Here is a 20,100-nt window from a genome sequence, read left to right on the forward strand (position 1 = left end):
AGATGCACAACCTAAACAGTCTCTGCTAACTGTTACAGAACCTTCATTCGGAATCTGTTACAACATAGTCAGTTAGGACAAATATAAAAATCAGAAAGCACATTGATAAATGGTCATAAATTGAAATAAAATAGAAATAAAACTATTCATGACCATTCACAACCAATGGTCCTAGGCAATACTAGGAGAGTATGAGAAAAGTTAGCTAAGAGGAAGAAAATTACAAAAAATAATAATGGAACAACAAGCCTAAACAACCATGTAACTAGAAAACCCATTGTCAGATGCATTTCTTTTTTTAAAAAGTTACGATACTATAGGGTTGCCATAAATTGGAAGGATGTGATGGCATTTAACACACGCATGCACGCACACACACAGGCGACCGTGCCGTGAAAAGCAAAATTTTCTCTTTTCTCTAAATCGAAACACTAAATCAAAACACTAAACAACTTTTAAAAAATGGTAACATTGAAAGCCAATGAATTCACAGTAGATCCTAAATACATTCCCAAAATACATAATCCATGGTTGTTAGGTGATATTAACACTAATGAAGGGCATATAAGTTATTAATAACTTTAATACACACAGATCAGTATCCTTACCTCAGTTAGGCGAGGATGTGTGAAATTCTGCCATTCTGAATAGGAGTATCTATAGGCATCCATCATGGGATGTCCATATCCTCTTCCAGATTCCAACGTATGATGTCCTTTGACTGACTGTAAGGTATGAAGTCCTCCTCCTTCAAGTGAATCCATGGTCTGATGCCCTCCTCCTTTGACCATTTCAAAAGACTCCTGTCCTCCAGCTTTCATTCCAAAGCCGGCCCCTTGATCAGAAGTAACAACATTTCCTGTTTTCAGTGGAAGTATGTTTGGGTCCTTATGGAAAAAAATAACAGGGAAAAAAGACTTTAAACTGCTTGAGAAGGAGATAGAGATGGTTTGGATCAAGTTTAAAAGCTTCTTTGGATGCCATAAATATCAAGGAATCATGAGTATAACTTCTGCTTCTGTACATTCCAGTTGGCTCATACAGGTTGACTTACACAGACTTTTCAGTGGAAGCCAATCCAGTTCCTGATTTTATTCAGTTCCAAGTAACAGACCCTGGGTGACTCAACACACACACTAATTCCCTGTGTAGCACTCTTAACTTCTGCAAATACAGAGACATTTGCAGTAGCAACAAGGCATCTACACAGCAATTTTTCCTGCACTTTCCTGGCCTCAGCCCCCCAATTCCTCCCCACACTGTCACATCACTATATTTAAATGATTAGGAACTGCTACACTGCTATGGTGTTAAAATGCCATAACAATCTATTATAACGTGAACCTTTCCTCTTAACTTTGGAGCTGAAAAGCCTAGAAACTTTACTCCACAAGGGCAACACAAAGCAGCTTACATCACTCTTCTCTTTTCTATTTTATTCTCACAACAGCCCTGTGAAGTTAATTATCCAGAAAATGTGAAACCAGCATCCAGTAGGATGGTGATTCGAACTTGGATCCACCAAATCCTAACATGAAATTCTAATGACTACACAAGACTGATTTTTGTGGGACTGCTACTGTTCAGCAGCAGCAAGCAGCCACTCCTCAGTGAGTCATGCAGGTTGGGTGGTTTCACTCAGTAGCTGCTGCCAGGCTTGTCCTAATGAGCACTCCCTCACAAGCCAGGGCTCCGCAGCTGAAGATAAACTATGTATATGCAATAAATTATTGTTAAACAACATTTTAAACAATATTTTCAAATATTTTAAGCAATTTTAAAGGACAGATAGTTAAATAGACTTTAGTTCAAAATGTTGAAGACGTGCTATAAAAGTCATCCTTGATATTTTGTAATTGACTCTATCTCTTGTGGCAGCCATTTTGTGTCAGAATCCCAAAGATGCCTGCGTGCCAAAAGATCAACCTCTAGTGTAAGGCAACAAAACTGTCAGTGCAGTTACAAAAAAAGTATATAGCTTATTTTATTTATTTATGTATTTATTTCATTTATACCCTGCCCTACACTGAAGTCCCAGGGCAGCTTACATAATAGGGTTAAAAGCCCCGCTAAAACCATACAATCTTAAAAACATAAAACGCTGAAAACCACCATAAAAACATCCTTTAAAAACAATCCATTAAAAATCCCCACGCCACCCTTCAGCTGGCATCAAGATGGGAGACCCTGGAGGTCACTCATTGAAGGCCTGGGTAAAGAGGAAGGCTTGACACACACACTCATGTCCAAGACATACAGATAATTTTCAAAAGCACTGGGATGAAGCGAATTAGGAAATCCACCAATTCTACTTCCTATCACTCCATTTATTTTCTCATTCACATTTGAAGTAGATCACCTTATGTTATTAGTGGCAAATTACACCTGTGTTTTAAATATGAATGGTCCAGTGGGAGCTAAGTCAGAGTTTTCCGACCAGATTAGAGGTTGACTGCTTCAGGTACTTTGTCACTCCACTCTCCCACTATGTTCCCACAGAATCTTAATTACACCTTCTGTTTACTTACTGCCCTTTTTCTCTCTTGCTATTCTTGGTCACTGCAGTCAATTGGCCTGGACTAACTTCCCCCTCATCTGTTCTTCAGCAGTCATCGAGTGCTCACCTTTTCATTTTTTCAAACTAATTCCCTCCTCCACCTTGACTCTCCATTCCCCTCCCAATGGGTGTCCAAAACTCTTAAGCAGAACCCATTGATTAAGGTGTGTGCAATACTTAGTATTTGCAAGTGATTCAGAAATAATAAATTGTCCAAATAACCTACCATTACTTCTTCTCCAGGAGCTTCAGTGTTTGATATGATCAAGTTCTGGTTAGCTAAGTCATCACACACATGTTTGCTGCTCACAGGTGCAGCACCACAGCATCCACAAAGTGTTATCAGAATCACTGCAAGAAGGTGAAATTCAGACATGAAGCAACAAATGTGTCTAATAGTAAACTTGTTTATTTGAAAGTAAACTCCACTGGCATCAGTGGAACACACTTCTATATTCTGATTTTATATGTTGTGATCTGCCAGTACAGGCCTCTGGTAGCATATGAATGTTTTAAATAAATAAATGGCATGTGTGAGATAGAGCAAATCAAATTCCTGAGAAAAGAGAATTTGTTCTGTCACCACATAATATGCATTCATACCCTAGCTTTCATCCATGATCTTAATGTTTTAATCTAGCAATTCCCAAAGTGAATAGTACTGCCCCCCTGGGGGCTGTGGAAATGAGGGGGCATAATTTTGGGGTGGCACAGGGATTCCTAGACCAGATATCAGGATAAAGGAAAAGCAGCTGTATTCTCCTTGGTGTATAGCTCAGGGTTGGGGGAGCAAAAGCAAAGAGCCCCATCACTGCGGCTTTGCAAGGCAAGATGTTTTTTTACAACAGCACTCTCCTCACTGTGTAGCCCTGGGGTCGGTGGGGTGGGGGGAAGCAGGCAAAGAGCCCCATCACTATTGCTTTGCAAGGCAAGTTTTTTTAAAAAGCAACAGCACTCTCCTTGCTATGTAGCCCTGGGGGAAGCCAAGGCAAAGATTCCTGTCTCTGCTGCTCTGCAAGGCAAGATTTTATTAAAAGGAAAGGCAGAAGAACTCACCTCACTGAGTAGCGGGGGGGGGGGGGGGAGAAATCCAAGGCAAAAAGCCTGCAAAGGCATCTTTATTACTCTATTTCAGTGTCCCATTTTGATACTTCACTCAAAAAAGACTGTCTTGACCACTAACCTGCACAGTCAAGATGTACTTTATTGCCTTAATATCATGTTTAGTAGGCTTCAATGCATTCACCCAGTTTCTCTCCAAGAAGAAAAGGCGGCTGAAAACTACTGAATGTAGGAGTCTAAGACTTCTTTACTTTTTTTGGTTTTATATCCCACCCTACTGCAGCCAAAAGCTGTGCTCAGGATCGCTTACACACAATCAATATATAGCTCATATAACCAGTATATACTACTCACAATCAATAATCAATATATAATACAGTAAACCAATGAGATTGAATGAACTGGTAATAAAAAACTTACAAAATATACAAAAATTTAGAGCCATTTCTTTCTTTGTTCCAATACTTGTGACTTCTTAGCAAACAGGGAATAAAAATTGGTAAGTCTAACTAAATCAACTCTAGCTGAAGAAAATAGGAAAGGAAAGGAGAGTCACCTGGAAGCAAGTTGCCCAGAGGATGCTGCTGGCCCTGGCTTTGATACATCTTCTCTCAAAAGCCAAAACAGTCCTAGAGAGGGTCCTGCCCCCTCTTTCCTTTTACTGACTGACAGAAAAGCTAGTGCTTGAAAACAATACTTGTGACTCCTTAGCAAACTCTCTATGTGGCCTCTGAGAAGACATTTATTTCTTAAGACTATAGGTACTACATCTATTATTTTCTGTTTTTTAACTCAGTGCCTTTTTTTAAGAATTCAGATTTTTCTTCAGATTTTTCTGAGGAATTCAGATTTTTTTTCTCTCTCAGGTTTGTATAAAGATTTATCTTGTCTGTTCATGGCTCCAGTCTCTGCAATTAGGTATCCACAGATCAAGCCTCACTGAAAATCAGATCTATTGATGGCATGACATCTCTGATGTTAATTGCACATTTTCTACAATTACTCATTTTATTGGGGATATTTATTAGCCACCTTGCATACTCCAGGGCAATATAAATACAACAAAAATTATAAAACACACAAAAGACAGCAGCTCAAAATTTCAATTAATTCTGCCAATTAATAAAAAAAACTTAATGACAGTTGCCTGGCAAAGATTGAATGTGAAGAAGCCATGCACACCTCCCTGGTGAGGTTGTTTTTAATTGTGGGGCAGCCACTGAAAAAGACAGCTCTCCATTATCACAGTTTTCAGACTATGACACAAACCCATATTTCAGATAGGGACTGGGATCTCCATATTCCCTCAGGGTGGGAATTTCTGCTGTTAATTGTACATTGTATATCATTACTTAGCACAAAACAAAATGGATTGAGTCCATCATGTTTGCATCCACTAGCAAACATAGCTAACATTGGTTGTGGTGGGTTTTTAGGGCTGTGTGGTCGTGGTCTCGTAGCTAACATTGGTCATGGAGTAGGAAACTCACTGCATAATGGCCTCAACGCACTCACCAAGCTCTGCTTTACAATATGAGCAGAAGAGTGAAACATTCACTATAGAGATGCTGATTTCCCAAACCAACTTTTACACATGTTCTACATCAGTCTGAAAAGCTGGAACTTCAAGATGGCTGTCTACTAGTTTGTTTAAATTTGTTTAAATGCAGCTGACAATACAGACTTCATTGATGCAAACATGGCCAATTGAAAGGAAAAACTGCACTTACAGTAAAATCCCAGAGTTACCACAGTTCTAAGCTCACTGTCTTAATTCAGAGGACTTCAAAAGGTGCGACTCTGCTCAGGCTTACATTGTTAATTGTACATTTAGCTCCTCATCCAGCTAGTGATATATATATACAGACACTTGTTTTTATATGTGCAGTGTCCCTATATACTTTTAGGCTGGAATCTACACAGACCTTAAAAGAAGGCATTGTCATTTTGCTAGTGTACCTATTCAATATGTAATCACACAGAAGTTTTAACTAAACCAACTGAAGTGTTTTCAAGACTTAGGATGCCAGAAACCATCTTAACTTTACACAGTATAAACTTCAACAGCATTAACAGAACATTACATTTCATATAAAAAAAGTATAAACGTGCTTACGTAGCAGCAATAATGATCCCAAAATCATTGCGAGTATGGCCCAAAGTCCAAGGGTGACGTTAGGTGACTGATAGATCCCTGTTTCTGGTTCGATGTTTCGGTCTGGCAGAGCGCCAATGCAATCACTAGGGGTAGTACAGTCACACACTAGAACTCTTACAACAGTAATACCTTGCTTTCCACCATTGTCAGTTACCATAATAGGAATATCGTAAACCCCATAAGGTATATGGTTCACTGGTTCCAGGAATACAGATTTCTCTGCAAAATGCAAATGAAGCGGAGAAAATTATTTCGTGATCATCAATTACATATTACTGCAGCAGAAAGATTTTAAGGATGAAGTACGCACCATCATTTCCTATCAGTTTCCATTCCAAGTTTCTATCGGTTATTTCAAAAGTGAAAGGAACAGTATTAGGAGGTAGATCAGCATCCACAGCAGTAAGACAAATTGGTTTTCTGTCTCTGCACATTATTTTTTCTCGTTGAACAATTACAGGGAAATTATCATTTTCATCTTCCAGATTAACCACTATTACTCCAGTACCTGTTTTGCCACCTAGGAAGTAAAAACAATGTTAACATTAACCTTTTTGTTTCACTATGCTAATTTTTAAACTTCCTTCATCTTGCCCAAGTTATAACAAACAATCTTGTATTTTCTGTCTTTTAACAAGAATATAATTGTGTGAGTACTGCTTTGATAGAACATCTATAAAGCATAACTTATTAAACAACAGGACCTAAAGTTGGGCCAGTAGGAATACCTGTACCTACTGCCAGAGGTTATAACTCCCTAGGTCACATCAAAAACAGAAAAAACAATTACAAAAAATATAATGCACATTTTATTGCACAGTTATAATTAAAAGTAAAAACAAGTCACATTAAAGGTTAAACGAAGTATATACTCTAATATAAATACTTCCAGTGTTATACACTGTATAATACACACAGAAACAAGGGTTTTTACATAAATTCTTAAACTAGAATTTCTTATTCAAGCCAGGAGGCTTGTATATGCATCTATAATAAATAAACTGTGGAATCATTTTAATAGATGCATATATGACCCTCCTGGCCTGAATTATAGATGCATATAAAGTTTCTGGAAATTCCTAAAGCTACCCAAGGTAGCTTCTGGGTTTTCCCATGAAGTGACATCATCATTATACCTCCACCACAATCAGGTTTTTTCTTTATCTTCCTCCACTATTACTTGAAGCAGTGCCAGGCATGGAAGCGTGGGGTAGCTGGGGAAGTTTGCACAGTGCAATAGAAATTAGCAAAGCTTTGCCACTTACAGATTATTCTCCTGCTTCCCTCTCCCTTTGCTCTATTTGCTAATAAATATAATTTCTGGTATAATTCCTAAACCTGTATGTCCTTGCATAATAAAAACCTCTTGAAATAGAATAGCTTGAAAGGTACTGAGTGCCATTTCATACAAACAACATTTCTGCATGAAAGGCATTTCCATGTTAAAACTACTTCACCATGTTACAGCTTTTGAAGTTTGCACAATGTTGCAAGAGCCAAAATTGATCTTACTCCTTGCAAACCACTGTCTGTATTGTGGTGTGTCATGCTTTACAGTAGGGGTTTTTTTTGTTTGTTTCCTTTGTTTTCCAATTCTGTAATCCTAGTCCAAATGCATTAGGTCTCATGCTGACTTAATGACCTGTATTTTGGAATCTGCCTCAAGTCGCAGCATGAAAGTCTGGCTAAATAAACTTAATAATAAATAAAAGTGCAATAGCAAGCAAGGCTTGTTTCAAAACATGGTGGGAAGAAGCTGAAGACAGGCCACAACTGGTATTTGTCTCAAAAATAATATTATGTATATTATAACTATAAAAACTATAAAAGCAACAAAAATTGAAAACTGAAGATTAAAAAAAATAACATAGCATTCCAATTAGATTCAGGTGGGTAGCCATGTTGGTCTGAAGCAGCAGAAAAAAGTTGGAGTCCAATGACACCTTTAAGACCAGCAAAGTTTTATTCTTGGTGTAAGCTTTTTGTGTGCATGCATTCTTCTTCAGATATCTGAAGAAGTGTGTATGCAAATGAAAGTTTATACCAAGAATAAAACTTTGTTGGTCTTAAAAGTGACACAGCATTCCAATTCGGGCATAGAAATAAGGCCCCTTTTATATTGTTTTAACGATTACATATACATAATTTCAGAATAATCTTCTGACATTCCACACTCCCCTTTCTTCATACAAACAACTATTATCTTTGCTTTAGAAAACTTAATTTTTATGTAAGACTCTTAAAATATACTTCATGCCAGTGAAACAATCTGAGCTGATAATAGTTAAATAAGTGTAACAGTTATCGTATGGTATGTGAAATTATATTTTTAAAAAGCCCCTACCTTTAATTTACTGACAAAATAAGGGCAGTCAGTAGGTCTGAAAATCAGAGCTCAAATATTAGAGAGAGCAAATAATTTGAGGCAGTTTACTGCAGTCTACTATAAAAATAACTCTATTACTTAAGGCATTTGGTACTCACTCCGATCTGTAGCAGAAACTGTTACATTACATTGGTAATTTTGCATATTTGGGGCATCTCTGTCTAAGAGCTTAGTGGTTCTGATTTCACCTCTTTCATCCATGGTGATCCAACCACATGGATCTTGTAGTACTCCATACCTGTTAGGATTAAATGTAGGTAGCTGTTGGATATAAATAAACCACCTTAAATGTTTGCAAGCCTAGTCTTGGGAATTAGGTTGACGCAAACATCTCTAAAGCATTATGCAACAATTGCTTCTCAGAAGGATTTACAATTGCTTCTCAGAAGGATTTGCAGTACTCAGATATGGGGGAGGCATCTTCTGTTAACTCAGAACTATAGCAGTTCCTTTAAACTCAGTTGTATTCATATAAATCTCTCAAGATATGTAAGGATGTCCCATCCAACTGACTTCTTTCTCCACCCATCTTCAGAAACCAGCATTTTTTGCAGCTCTCTGACAAGGAAAGAAAGGCCATCAAATCTTCATGGAATCCATACAGAAACTCTACTAGAAACATACATATGCTACCAGGAGTGTGGGGATGAGTGCAAAGTGCCATGAAGTCACAGATGACTTATGGTGACCCCAGCAAGAGGCTTCAAGGCAAGTGAGAAGCAGAGGGGTGGTTTGCCATTGCTTTCCTCTGTAGAGTGGGTGGTCTCCCTTCCAAGCTTAGCTTCCAAGATCTGATGAGATCACACTATATCATGCCACCTTCCCTCCATGCTATGAACTAGTAAAATAATACAATAACAAGTTACTTGTGTCACACAAGCAATTAACCATATCCATAAAGTATGCTTTTTCTCTCTATATGTAGAACCTGAATTTCAACACTATGAAGCAAAGTTGGCAATAAAATAAATTACCTAATGTCTTCACTATTTCTGGTCTCTGGGTCCTTTGCTAGGTAATGGCCAACCATAGTTCCACCTGGTAAACATTCCTTAATATTTAGAATATATACACATGGGTCAAATACTGGTCCTTCATCTATATCTCGTACTTTGACAACAACAACACAAGAACCTTGAGAAACGGTTCTTGAATTTGGTGGTAGTACATAAGGCTCGTCATTAGTTACAGAAATTTCCAATCTTCTCTCCTTGGTTTTTTCATAATCCAGGCCCTGGGGGGGAAAGTATGTAAATAGGTCAAGCACTATCACCTGGAAAAAAATTAATTGCAATTCTCAAACTGATAGAAAAAACATAATAAAGCACAAAAACATAATAAAGAAATCTCATATTCCACTGACAAAGTTTATGGAAGAAGTGTCCCCTCACTTTCTTTCAGAGTGCCCCTTTACTTTCAGACTGGTCCTGCCAAGAACACAAGAATTTGTATGGGCTCTCCATCTCATGAGCCAGAAGTCCACCTCTTGCCTTTCATTCCCCTCCCCTTTTTTGTGGGGGGAGCTATCTGGTATTGCATGTTTTCACTTGCCATAAAAAAACTATTATCTATTTTACTTAGTTCATTTTTTAACAAGGTAGCCTTAAGGAAGGAAAGAGTTTGTCTATCTTTCCACACTACACAAAAGAAAAGACAGGCTCAACCATTACTGAACAGGATATGGCAGCTCAAAGAACTGCACCTGAGAATGGAAGAGAGACAACTTCACCTGAAGCCAGGCTGATTAAGTTTGCTGAAGATGATCGGCCATTTTCAGCCTTAAAGCAGTTGAAAAAGCAATTGTATATGGTGGAGATGTACAAGCAGCCATTTTGTCTCTATCTTTTGGGGGACAGTTGTAATTCTAGAGATTAATCTGGAGATTAACAACTCTTGTTCCCCTGGAGGATATGGCTGCTTTGGAGGGTGAGAGGTATACCATTGTACCCCTCTGAGTCTCTCTCATCCTCAAACCCTCCCCTCCCCAAGACCTACCCTTCAAATCTCCAAGTATTTATTACTATGGAGTTGGCAGCACTATCTCTTTCCCACCCAACGCCTCTTCAGATCTTTCCCCTTGGTACTTCTACCTAGGAAAACCATGGCCCAGTTGTGTGGTGCCAGCAGCCCACTTGCATCACAGAGAACCCACAAGGACCTGTGGGATGGCACCTCACTTCCCCCTGTATTTCATCCCCCACGATGCTTCCTCTACTCCTTCCTCTTCTTCCAGCAACCCTCTCCCCTTTCCTTGCATCATTCTCTCCTTCTCAACTATTATCAATTTATCTTTAATCTGATCCCCATCTTCAGCTATATTTAGTATTTATTTACTTCATTATTCCCCACCTTTCTCCACAGGAACCAAAGCAGCTTACATTGTTCTCATCTCTTTTTATCCATGCAATAACCCTATGAGGTAGGTTAAGCTGAAAGTATGGTCTGAAATCACCCAGTGAGCTTCCACAGCAAAATGGGGGTTCAAACCTGGGTCTCCCAGACTCTGCTCTGATTCTCTGACTGCTACACCGCTCTGGCATTCACAAGGTGGGTGCTGCTGAATAGCAGCCAGCAGCTAATTTAGTCATGGAAGTCAGGTGGTATCAAGTGACCAAAAAATTGCTTCCAGGCCTAAGGTTACCAATCCCCAAGTGGGTCCTAGAGATCTTTCAGAATTACAAGAAGAAGAGTTTGGATTTATGTCCCCCCTTTCTCTCCTGTAGGAGACTCAAAGGGGCTTACAATCTCCTTTCCCTTCCCTTCTCACAACAAACACCCTGTGAGGTGGGTGGGGCTGAGAGAGCTCCGAAAAACTGTGACTAACCCAAGGCCACCCAGCTGATGTGCGTGGGATTGCACAGGCTAATCTGAATTCCCCAGATAAGCCTCCACAGCTCAAGCGGTAGAGCGGGGAATCAAACCCGGTTCCTCCAGATTAGAATGCACCTGCTCTTAACCACTATGTCACTGCTGCTCCTCTGAACTGCAGACAACCCAGATCTGTCTCCCTGAATAAAATGCTTTGGAGAACTGGACTCTACGAGGACTCTCCCCTCCCCAAACTCTGGTCTCCTCAGATTCTACCACAACATGTCCAGGAATCAGTTCTGGCTTGAAGGTACCCTTTCTAAAAGGCCAAAATAGGTCTGGAAAGGGTTCTGTCCCATTCCCCATGTTTTACTGACAGAAACTTGGAATGCTGTGGTTGTTTAGCAACAGCCACTGAGGAAATCCTTTGGTTAAAGCTACAGGTGTTCCTTTTATCATTTTTGGCTTTTTAAAGCCCCCAGTGTATTTTTTTTAGGTTTCACATTTTTCTGAATATCTGGGACATTGTTCAAGTTTGTATAAAAATCTGTTTCACCCCTTCACAGTTCCTGTCACTGGATTTAAATATCCAAAGATTTGGCTGACTTCACTGTTAGAATATAAAACAAGCAGGGCCCTGAAACTTGTGGGGAGGGGAGGATCCCATCACCCTCCTTCACTTTCCAGCCCAGCTGCAGTTGTCTGTTTTCATTGCGGACAGGCCCAGAACAGCTCCCAGGTTCTGAGGTCACCACACCCAGGCCTGGATTGGCTCCTGGGCTCTGTCACTACAGATGTGCACCAGTTGTGCACCCTGGGCTGGGTGGTACGAGCAGGAGTTAGAAGGGCATAGACATGGCCATTCCGCAAAACTGAATCACCAAAAAAGGTGAACTGGCTTTTTGGCGGTTTTCTTTTTACTGAAAAAACTAGACTATTTGGCAGAGCGGAATAATCCTGATGTCGACAAAGCCAAATAGTATTCAACTTTTTCAGCTCTTGGAGCAGCTGCCTCCCTTGCTGTGGTTTTCCAAGTTCATGCTGACATGGGAAATAGGGGAAGGGCAAAGGAGGAAGGAGCACTATAACTGTTATTGTACACCGCCCAGAGCCCTTTGGGGGTGGGCGGTATATTAAGTAGAACAAATAAACAAATGAACTAGGACTCCAGCATTCAGTTCCAGTGCTCCTTCTCCATCCGACTTGTACTTGAGAAACACCATCAGAGAGGACCACTTGGGAAATACTGGCCAGGGGGGCGGGGGAAGAGTTCAAGTGCATCCTCCCTCACTTCTCAAGTCCTCATGGACTTGGGAAGCAGCAAGGGAAGAATAGAACTGAATTCTGAGCTCAGTGCCACCAAGCTCAGCATTCAATTGTTCCTGTCAATAAAGTTGATTGTTATTAGCTTTTCTGCTTTGCGGAAAAATTCTGGATTTTAAAAACCAAACCCAAATTTACCAATTCTCTCCACCATGGATTTTCAAGTCCACTTGGGAAAAAAACTGGTAAAGCCAAACAAAGTGGTAAAGCCAAAACTGGTAAAGCCAAACAAAGGTGATGGGTATCAGCTTTTTTTTTTTTATCAAAGCAAGAATTTACTGAACAAATACTGTGCTCACTCCTAGCAGATGCTTCATTCCCAACCAGGCCAGCAAGCGTTGGGGTAAGAGTGCCCTTTATGAATGTATTTATGTATTTATTTATTTATTTATTTATTTATTGAATTTGTAGACCGCCCCATCCCCGAGGGGCTCTGTATCTGCAGATAAGGGGTACAGTTGAGAATTATATTGCACAAAGTTTTAACTAGTGATTTCTATAGTAAAATATTCTTTGGCATGGTACAATAAAGTATGCTTTGGCATGATACAAAACTGGAACAGTAATATGCAGTTTTGTCTTCTTCCCAAATATACATACATATGTTTAAAACATAAAAGTAAAGGTCTGTGCAAGCACTAGGTGCAAGCACCCAGGGGGTGATGTCACATCACAACATTTACTAGGCAAACTTTGTTTACGGGGTGGTTAGCTATTGCTACTGCCTTCCCCAATCATCTAGATTTCATTCCCAGAAAGCTGAGGAATCATTTTATCAAGTTTGAAAAACATACAGAAAATAAAACTACCTCTGCTTTAAATGAAAGTAGACAATGACTATTCATAAAAGTTAAAATTGGGAGACATTAAGACTTATCTAATTTCCAGAGATTACTTCTGTCAGAAAGGATAAGATGTGTTAATTTTTACCAGTTAGGGCTAAAATCCATTAAAATCTAAAAGACTTCTACAAATATAACCTATTACGTTTTATAGTTCCTTGTTGTCAGTTACCTTATCAACACATAAAGTTCCAATATTTGAACGTGGATTTGTCTCAATGCTGAATGCACCATCTTCATTTCCCTTTATAATCTTGAAGGTAGCATGCCAGGCTGATGTTTCTGGCAGATCTCTGTCTACGGCACCAATCTCTATTACTTTTGCACCAACTGTGTTTTCAGGAATAAACACTTCATACTATAATAAAAAAAGACCTTCAATTAATTTAGAGTACATACTTCAAATACAAACAGAGTTTGAAGCTCTTGAAATCATAAAATAATACTAGTTCTATTTGTTGGACATCAATGAGGAAGGGCACATAACTCAAATGTCTTCATCCAGAATATTACAAATGAAGCTGAGCATGCTGACTTTGCATTTGCCTCCCTCTTCCAACTCCATCCCCACACATACTGTTTAAGCATGCTTAGTCCACATAATGTCATTTAGGTGGATGCTGTCTTTTAGATTATTTTTTTTACTGCATATCAGAAATTCAATCATTAGGTTAATATCGGAACTGCTACCACAAAAATGGTTGTCTATGCACCAGAAGGTAAAAGTAACAGTGGAGGGAAGAGTAAGAGGACTGGCACTTTTTTCATATCACAACTAACATCAGCAGGTGTATGATAGTGGTACAAAACACAATATTGTAATATATCAAGGAACAGGAAAAAGACTTTAAAGGTGTTATAATAAATTTGAATGCTATAGACATACCAAACTCTTATCACACATGGGTGCATGGTCATTTCGGTCTTGAAGCTCAATCACAGCTGTCCCAGTAGTGCACAAACCAAAGGGCTGACCTGCCATATCTCTTGCTTCTATTAATAATACATATTGTTCCACATCCTGGAAAATAATATAACGAACAGTACACAAATATGCTTAAGATATGCATTCTTAGTTTCACAGATATTCTATAGACTGTAATTTAATTATTTAATTGCATTACACTGTACGTGCTATTGCACTGGCATTATATTCAAAGATTTTGCAAGCCTTAAATTTAAAATCTGACACTTGTTCATGTAGTAGCTAGCTCTCCCTCATTATAATCTTTGTATAATACCAACCAGACCAGCATTGCTGTCCACTACTTACTTAATGACTGTGGCTCCGAAATCCATATCTCATCCACTCACACATCCAACATTCCAATGCACCAGTAGATATTACACCAATAATAATAAATATACTGGCCTTCCATTAAAAATTACCTCTCTATCCAGGCCTGGGGATGCCAAAGTGATAACACCTGAATCTGGATCGATATTAAACATTGTAGGGAATTTAGAAGACACGGGATTCTGGTTTATAATTCTGTATTTCAGTTTAGTATGCAGTGTACCAATCTCATCTCCGTCTGTTGCAGTCATTTCTCCAATTACAGTACCTGCACATACAAATTATTAAGGTTACAATTTAAATGTTGTAGTAGAGAATATTTCTCAAAGTAGGATTTAAGATCTAGCCAAAAAACTCAAAACCCTTGCACATAAAAATGTGTACTCGCGCTCACAGAAAGGAAAAAGTAAACACTGTTAACTAACAATGTTTTAATGAAAGCCATGGTCACAACTTACCAGGTATTGCTGATTTTCATTTCAGTGAGATTGGTACTGAGTTTCAAAATAAGCCCTATCTATCTATCTATCTATCTATCTATCTATCTATCTATCTATCTATCTATCTATCTATCCATCTATCCATCCATCCATCCATCCATCCATCCATCCATCCATCCATCCATCCATCCATCCATCCATCCATCCTCCATCCATCCATCCATCCATCCATCCATCCATCCATCCATCCATCCATCCATCCATCCATCCATCCATCCATCCATCCATCCATCCAATGGATTTCACAACTTAGATGTGTCAATCCTAATAAAGAAAATTGCAAAAGCTAATGAAAGGTTTTGATTTCTAATCACAGAAGCAGATAATCTAGTTTGATAATAAGACTTGTATTTTGATGTCTATGGTGACGAATACCTAGAAACTGTTTCAGAGACACTTGCCTCACTTTTGAATGTTTAAGGGAGCAAAATCTTATGATACAAAAATACACTACAGAAGAGCAATAAATATTTATTTAAAGCACATGTACCACTATTTCAGTTGTCTTGCAACAGTTGTATGTGGCACATGCCTTTTGATAATCACTGTGTAATGCTTGTCTAAATCAGGGGTAGGGAACCTTTAACACTCAAAGAGCCATTTGGAACCATTTTCCATGGGAAAAGAAAACACTTGGAGCCGCAAATAATTTTTGACATTTAAAATAAAGATAACACTATATATATATATATATAAGGTTTTTTTAACCTTTTACTTTGCTCATTCTGAGAAGCGCATGGATGCGCCCGCCCTTCTGCCTACAGGGCGGGCAAGGATGAAGTCGGCGGCTCGGCCTTGCCGGCTGCCGGGAAAGCGCCCGCCCTGCTCCAACGGGGTGGGCGAGAGGGGAAGCCCGCAGTGCGGCTCAGCCAACCGTGGGCAGTTGGTGCGCCCGCCCTGCTGCTTGCAGGGCAGGCAAGGATGGGGCCGGCGGCTTGGCTCATGGAGCCACAGTGCAAGGGCAGAAGAGCCAAATGCGGCTCTCGAGTCGCAGGTTCCCTACCCCTGGTCTAAATCAACACAAGGAGTCCTTGATTCCATAAGTATTCAAATTAATTTCTATGAGAAGCAGTAGCCCTAGACTCACCTGGGGCTGCCTTTGTGGCTGAACTGTGGGGGTGGCCAAAGGATAGGCCAGCAGGCACCCTGGTCACAGGACAGGGGTCTATCACGTGACCAGGGTGGCCTGTGGGAAGGGGGGCACCTATTTAAGGCCACGCCAAATGGACCTCCTTGTCTTTGAGAGGTGATTGGACAGTGGACCTTCCCCCTGTGTTAACTGTTATAAGCTTTGTATTAATTGTTCATACTGCTATCTTACTGGTTGTTGTTCATGTTTCTTCCTTGTCGCAGTCTGTATAGTTTTTGGGCATCAGAGCACATCCATTTGGGGGAGGCGAAGCTTGAACACCAGACCTTTACTCAGTTGGGGGCCTCCATAAGAGGTCTAGGGGTAGGGTTGGGCTCGGTATGGCAAGCCATGGAGGTTTTGCAGCCCGCTACCCCTGGCAAGAAGGGGTGCCACCTATTGGACCAGTACCCAGGTGACACCTTATAACTTGCTGTCCCATGTTTTCTCCACAATTCTGGTAAAGAGATGGTGGCCAGGTTCAGCACACTTGCTGCCCGCCTGGGGATGGTGCCGGGTTCAGCGTGCTTGCTGCCTGGCAGTCTGGATGCTTGCCCAGCTTCTTCAACTATATACAGATAAACGGGCTGCAGCCAATTTTATTCCAGTTAAAAGCATTGTATGTTTTTTCTTGGGTATCAAGGGAGCCCTTGCACACTTCAGCACACAATCAGTTTTTGCTTCATGTAGGGAGTAAAGTCCTCCTCACCATATATCATCTACCTGAAACTGGATATTTGTTTATTTTAAAAAAGTTTAACCTGAGAGGACAATGCAAATTTAGTGAAAATGTTAGTAATAACTGAGACTTTACAGACCAAAACCATTTCATCCCTCATATCAAAACAGACAATAGATTCCAAAGGGTATATTAATACATGCATATTTACAATTTGGAACACAGGTACAAAGATAAACATTAATACAAGAAGATCAATATGGAAAATATATACTGTAATTAGAAAGTTTTTGGTAAAAAAATTAATATATCCTTTCAAAGGGATATTAATGTATACATATCCACAATCTGGAATATAGGGACAGAGGTAAATATTCATACAAGAAGATCGATATGCAAAGTCTGCACTGTAATTAGAAATTTTTTGGTAAAAAATTATGTTCATCATAGTTTAATTAGAGGTATAGGTATAGAGGTATAGCCTGTCCAAAAAAGATTGAGTCCACTAACCGTTGCTGTGAAACAATGAAATTAACTTTTAAAATGGTATTAGAAGTATCCTAGATATATTTAGATATTAAATTCTGCTACTTAAAAATAAAAACATGTGAGAACTCAGTTTGTAGCTGTCCTGCACGTGTACTTGACTTCTCTGCTTTGCTGTTCATGCACAACGCAATAATGGAATGGTGGTTTCAGATTGCTAATTCCAGTTTCCTATATTGTACAAAGGCACACAGCATAACTAAAATTAGATTGTCTTTCATTGATGGCTAGTTGTATACCCTGTATTAATCCATGGTTTAAAATTCAAGTTTTCAGAGGAGAAACGAGCTCGCATGAAGCTGCACACTTGCATTCACAGATGACTAGAGCTAATTTCAAACCACCATTCCTTTATTGTGCTCCATGAAAAAAGAAAGGGGTGGTCAAAAAAAGAGTAGAAAGGCACTTGATTAAACTGGATGTTAAATACTGCTACTGTCTGCTCATCTTCCTGTTCCTGATGGGAGAAAAACTGCAGTTACAGTAAGCAACCAGTATGAGGGATTTTTACAGCTGCTGAGTTTGTCCTTGCCAGCTGCAATGCTATAAAGCAAGCAGCAACCAATCCTGCCCTTGTTAACCAATGGCACAATGAAATGAACACATTAAAATGTGAAGTGACATCCTTGGCTTCACAACACATTCGACAATTTGGCCATGATTAAATATTAGGAGATAACTAACTGGTATGACAGGTCCAACAAGCATATACTAATGAAGGAGTGATAGCTCCTTATTCTTTATGCTTATTTTAATATTTATAAGCCCACCTGATGACTCAGGATTTAATTTTCTAACTTGCTACATTTCAAGTGCAGGCAATACTTTAAAAGTCACAACAAATTCTATAAAGTTATCCTACACTGGCTTAATCATCTCAACCGATAAAGATTAATATTCTTAGTAACTGAAAAACTACCTTCTTACCAGATCTGCTGTTTTCGTAAACCTGGAAAGTACAGACAGCTGGGTTAAAAACTGGGGGGTTGTCATTGTCATCTTCTATACGTATTACATGTACAAGTGGTCTCTCGGGGGTATAGCCATCTAATGTTCTTGCATAGCAAATTATCTGTAAAAAAATAGAGTAAGTATTTTTTGTTGCTGGCTGTTCTAATTACTTTCCGTAAGGCAATGCTATTGGAACAATGAAAGTCATTGAAAGCAACATGTTTCTTAGCTCTGTTGTACTTTTATACTGTCTAGTTTACGTAGAAAGATTTATATAGGCTTGTTAAGCTAACAATTGCATTTTTATCTTTGAGCAAAAAGCCTCAGGCTTTATATTTTTCAGTATCAAAATATGCATCAGTATTATCCATTAAATAAAAGTTTTGTTCACCACATCAGAAGAATCAGTGGCTGATGTTAACAGGAAATATTTATTTATTTATTTTTATATTTATGCCCCACTTCTAGCCCTGATGCAGATAGTCCAGTTTAGTCTGATCTTTTCAGATCTCAGAAGCTAAGCAGGGTTGAAACTGGCAAGTATTACAATGGAAGACTTCCAAGAAATACTAAGGTCGTGACGTGGAGGCAGGTGTGACTTGATAGCAAAAAACACCCCACCAATATTATCCTCAAGGGGAACCTAAAAGCACTCCACAACATTGTTCTCCCATCCTCTATTTTATCCTTGCAACAGTCCAGTGAGGTAGTTTAGACTGGGAAAGAGTGACTGGACCAAGTTATCCAGTGAGCTATCATAGCAGAATGAGCATTTCACCAAGTCTCTGTTCTTCTACTATCCAAAATGAACATGAACAGCAATAAACATGACTGATTCTTTGTCTAAAACATACCCATTTCATACATAAACAGTAAACAGAAATCATAACCTTAAAGTTTTTAATTGCAATCTATAATTGTAAAAATCTGCGCAGTTGGTACCTTAAATTCTGGATACTCTTCCCGATCTATGGGGCCTGTAACAAAGAGATTTCCTGTTTCTCTCTCAATGTAAAAATAATTCAGAGGTGGCTGGTCAACACCAGGACCACTTATCGAATAGGTGATATTATAATTTTGGGCCGTATCAGAAAACAGCTATAAAAAGAAAGATAAATGAAACACAAGAAAATCACTACCAAATCAATGAAAATAGATGTCTACCCATTTTTTTGCTTCTAAAATTAGATTAAATCCTGTAGATCTCATAGAACATATTCAGGTATTTAAACTTCCTTATTAGAGACATTCTGAATATATCATTTGGTCTGTGACCACCCTTGGAAAAAAGCTCTACTAAAACAAAGAGGGCTTATGTTCATTTGGTACATTTCATTTAGCAGATACTGGTTCACCAGGATAACAGATATGTAGGGTATCCAGTCTCCTACCCAGCTCCTATTTTTCCTCAGAAGTGATGTCAGTCTTCTCTAGGAATCACCAGAAACTCGATAATTTTACCTTGGAATTTCCAGTGATTCCTAGAGCGGCTTCACATCACTTCCTAGTTTTCCCGAGAAGCAACATCAAACCATTGTCCTCCATGTCCCAGACCCTCTGGTCTCTTGCTGGTTGCTGGGCCGGGCCTAGCAACCACACAAAAAGATTATAAAATATAAACACCTCTGGCACAAAAGATTCACAATGTTTATTTGTCCAGAATTAGTAATATTTTTCCTATTTTGGAATAGAATCAAGCCAGATGAAAATGTTACGTGTTGGCATGTATATAAATTGTGTTTAAGAGATCAGATTTAGGCTGGTTATGACAGACAATATATTGCACAGAAGGCTCCTTTATTCTGCTTATTTCCAATATAAATATTGATAAGATGTTACTGTAATATGATATAATTTGTTGA

The 20,100-nt window shown here is 39.1% G+C and overlaps 1 protein-coding gene across 2 annotated transcripts in view; it reads right to left on the reverse strand.

The window, feature by feature from the left end:
* The window catches only part of LOC125439050 (desmocollin-1-like), a 35,227-nt gene that overhangs the window by 1,086 nt on the left and 14,041 nt on the right, over window positions 1–20,100 (reverse strand). For both annotated transcript variants that reach the window (XM_048507918.1, XM_048507919.1), the window contains exons 5-15: window positions 19,181–19,336; window positions 18,215–18,359; window positions 14,526–14,701; window positions 14,023–14,157; window positions 13,309–13,494; window positions 9,138–9,397; window positions 8,262–8,401; window positions 6,088–6,297; window positions 5,736–5,996; window positions 2,784–2,908; window positions 609–887 (exon numbers count right to left, since the gene is read on the reverse strand). In XM_048507918.1, coding sequence (XP_048363875.1) covers window positions 609–887; window positions 2,784–2,908; window positions 5,736–5,996; window positions 6,088–6,297; window positions 8,262–8,401; window positions 9,138–9,397; window positions 13,309–13,494; window positions 14,023–14,157; window positions 14,526–14,701; window positions 18,215–18,359; window positions 19,181–19,336 — 2,073 coding nt within the window. The remainder of the gene's footprint in view (window positions 1–608; window positions 888–2,783; window positions 2,909–5,735; window positions 5,997–6,087; window positions 6,298–8,261; window positions 8,402–9,137; window positions 9,398–13,308; window positions 13,495–14,022; window positions 14,158–14,525; window positions 14,702–18,214; window positions 18,360–19,180; window positions 19,337–20,100) is intronic.

This window comes from Sphaerodactylus townsendi, linkage group LG09 (genome assembly GCF_021028975.2).
Source record: "Sphaerodactylus townsendi isolate TG3544 linkage group LG09, MPM_Stown_v2.3, whole genome shotgun sequence".
Taxonomy (NCBI): domain Eukaryota; kingdom Metazoa; phylum Chordata; class Lepidosauria; order Squamata; family Sphaerodactylidae; genus Sphaerodactylus; species Sphaerodactylus townsendi.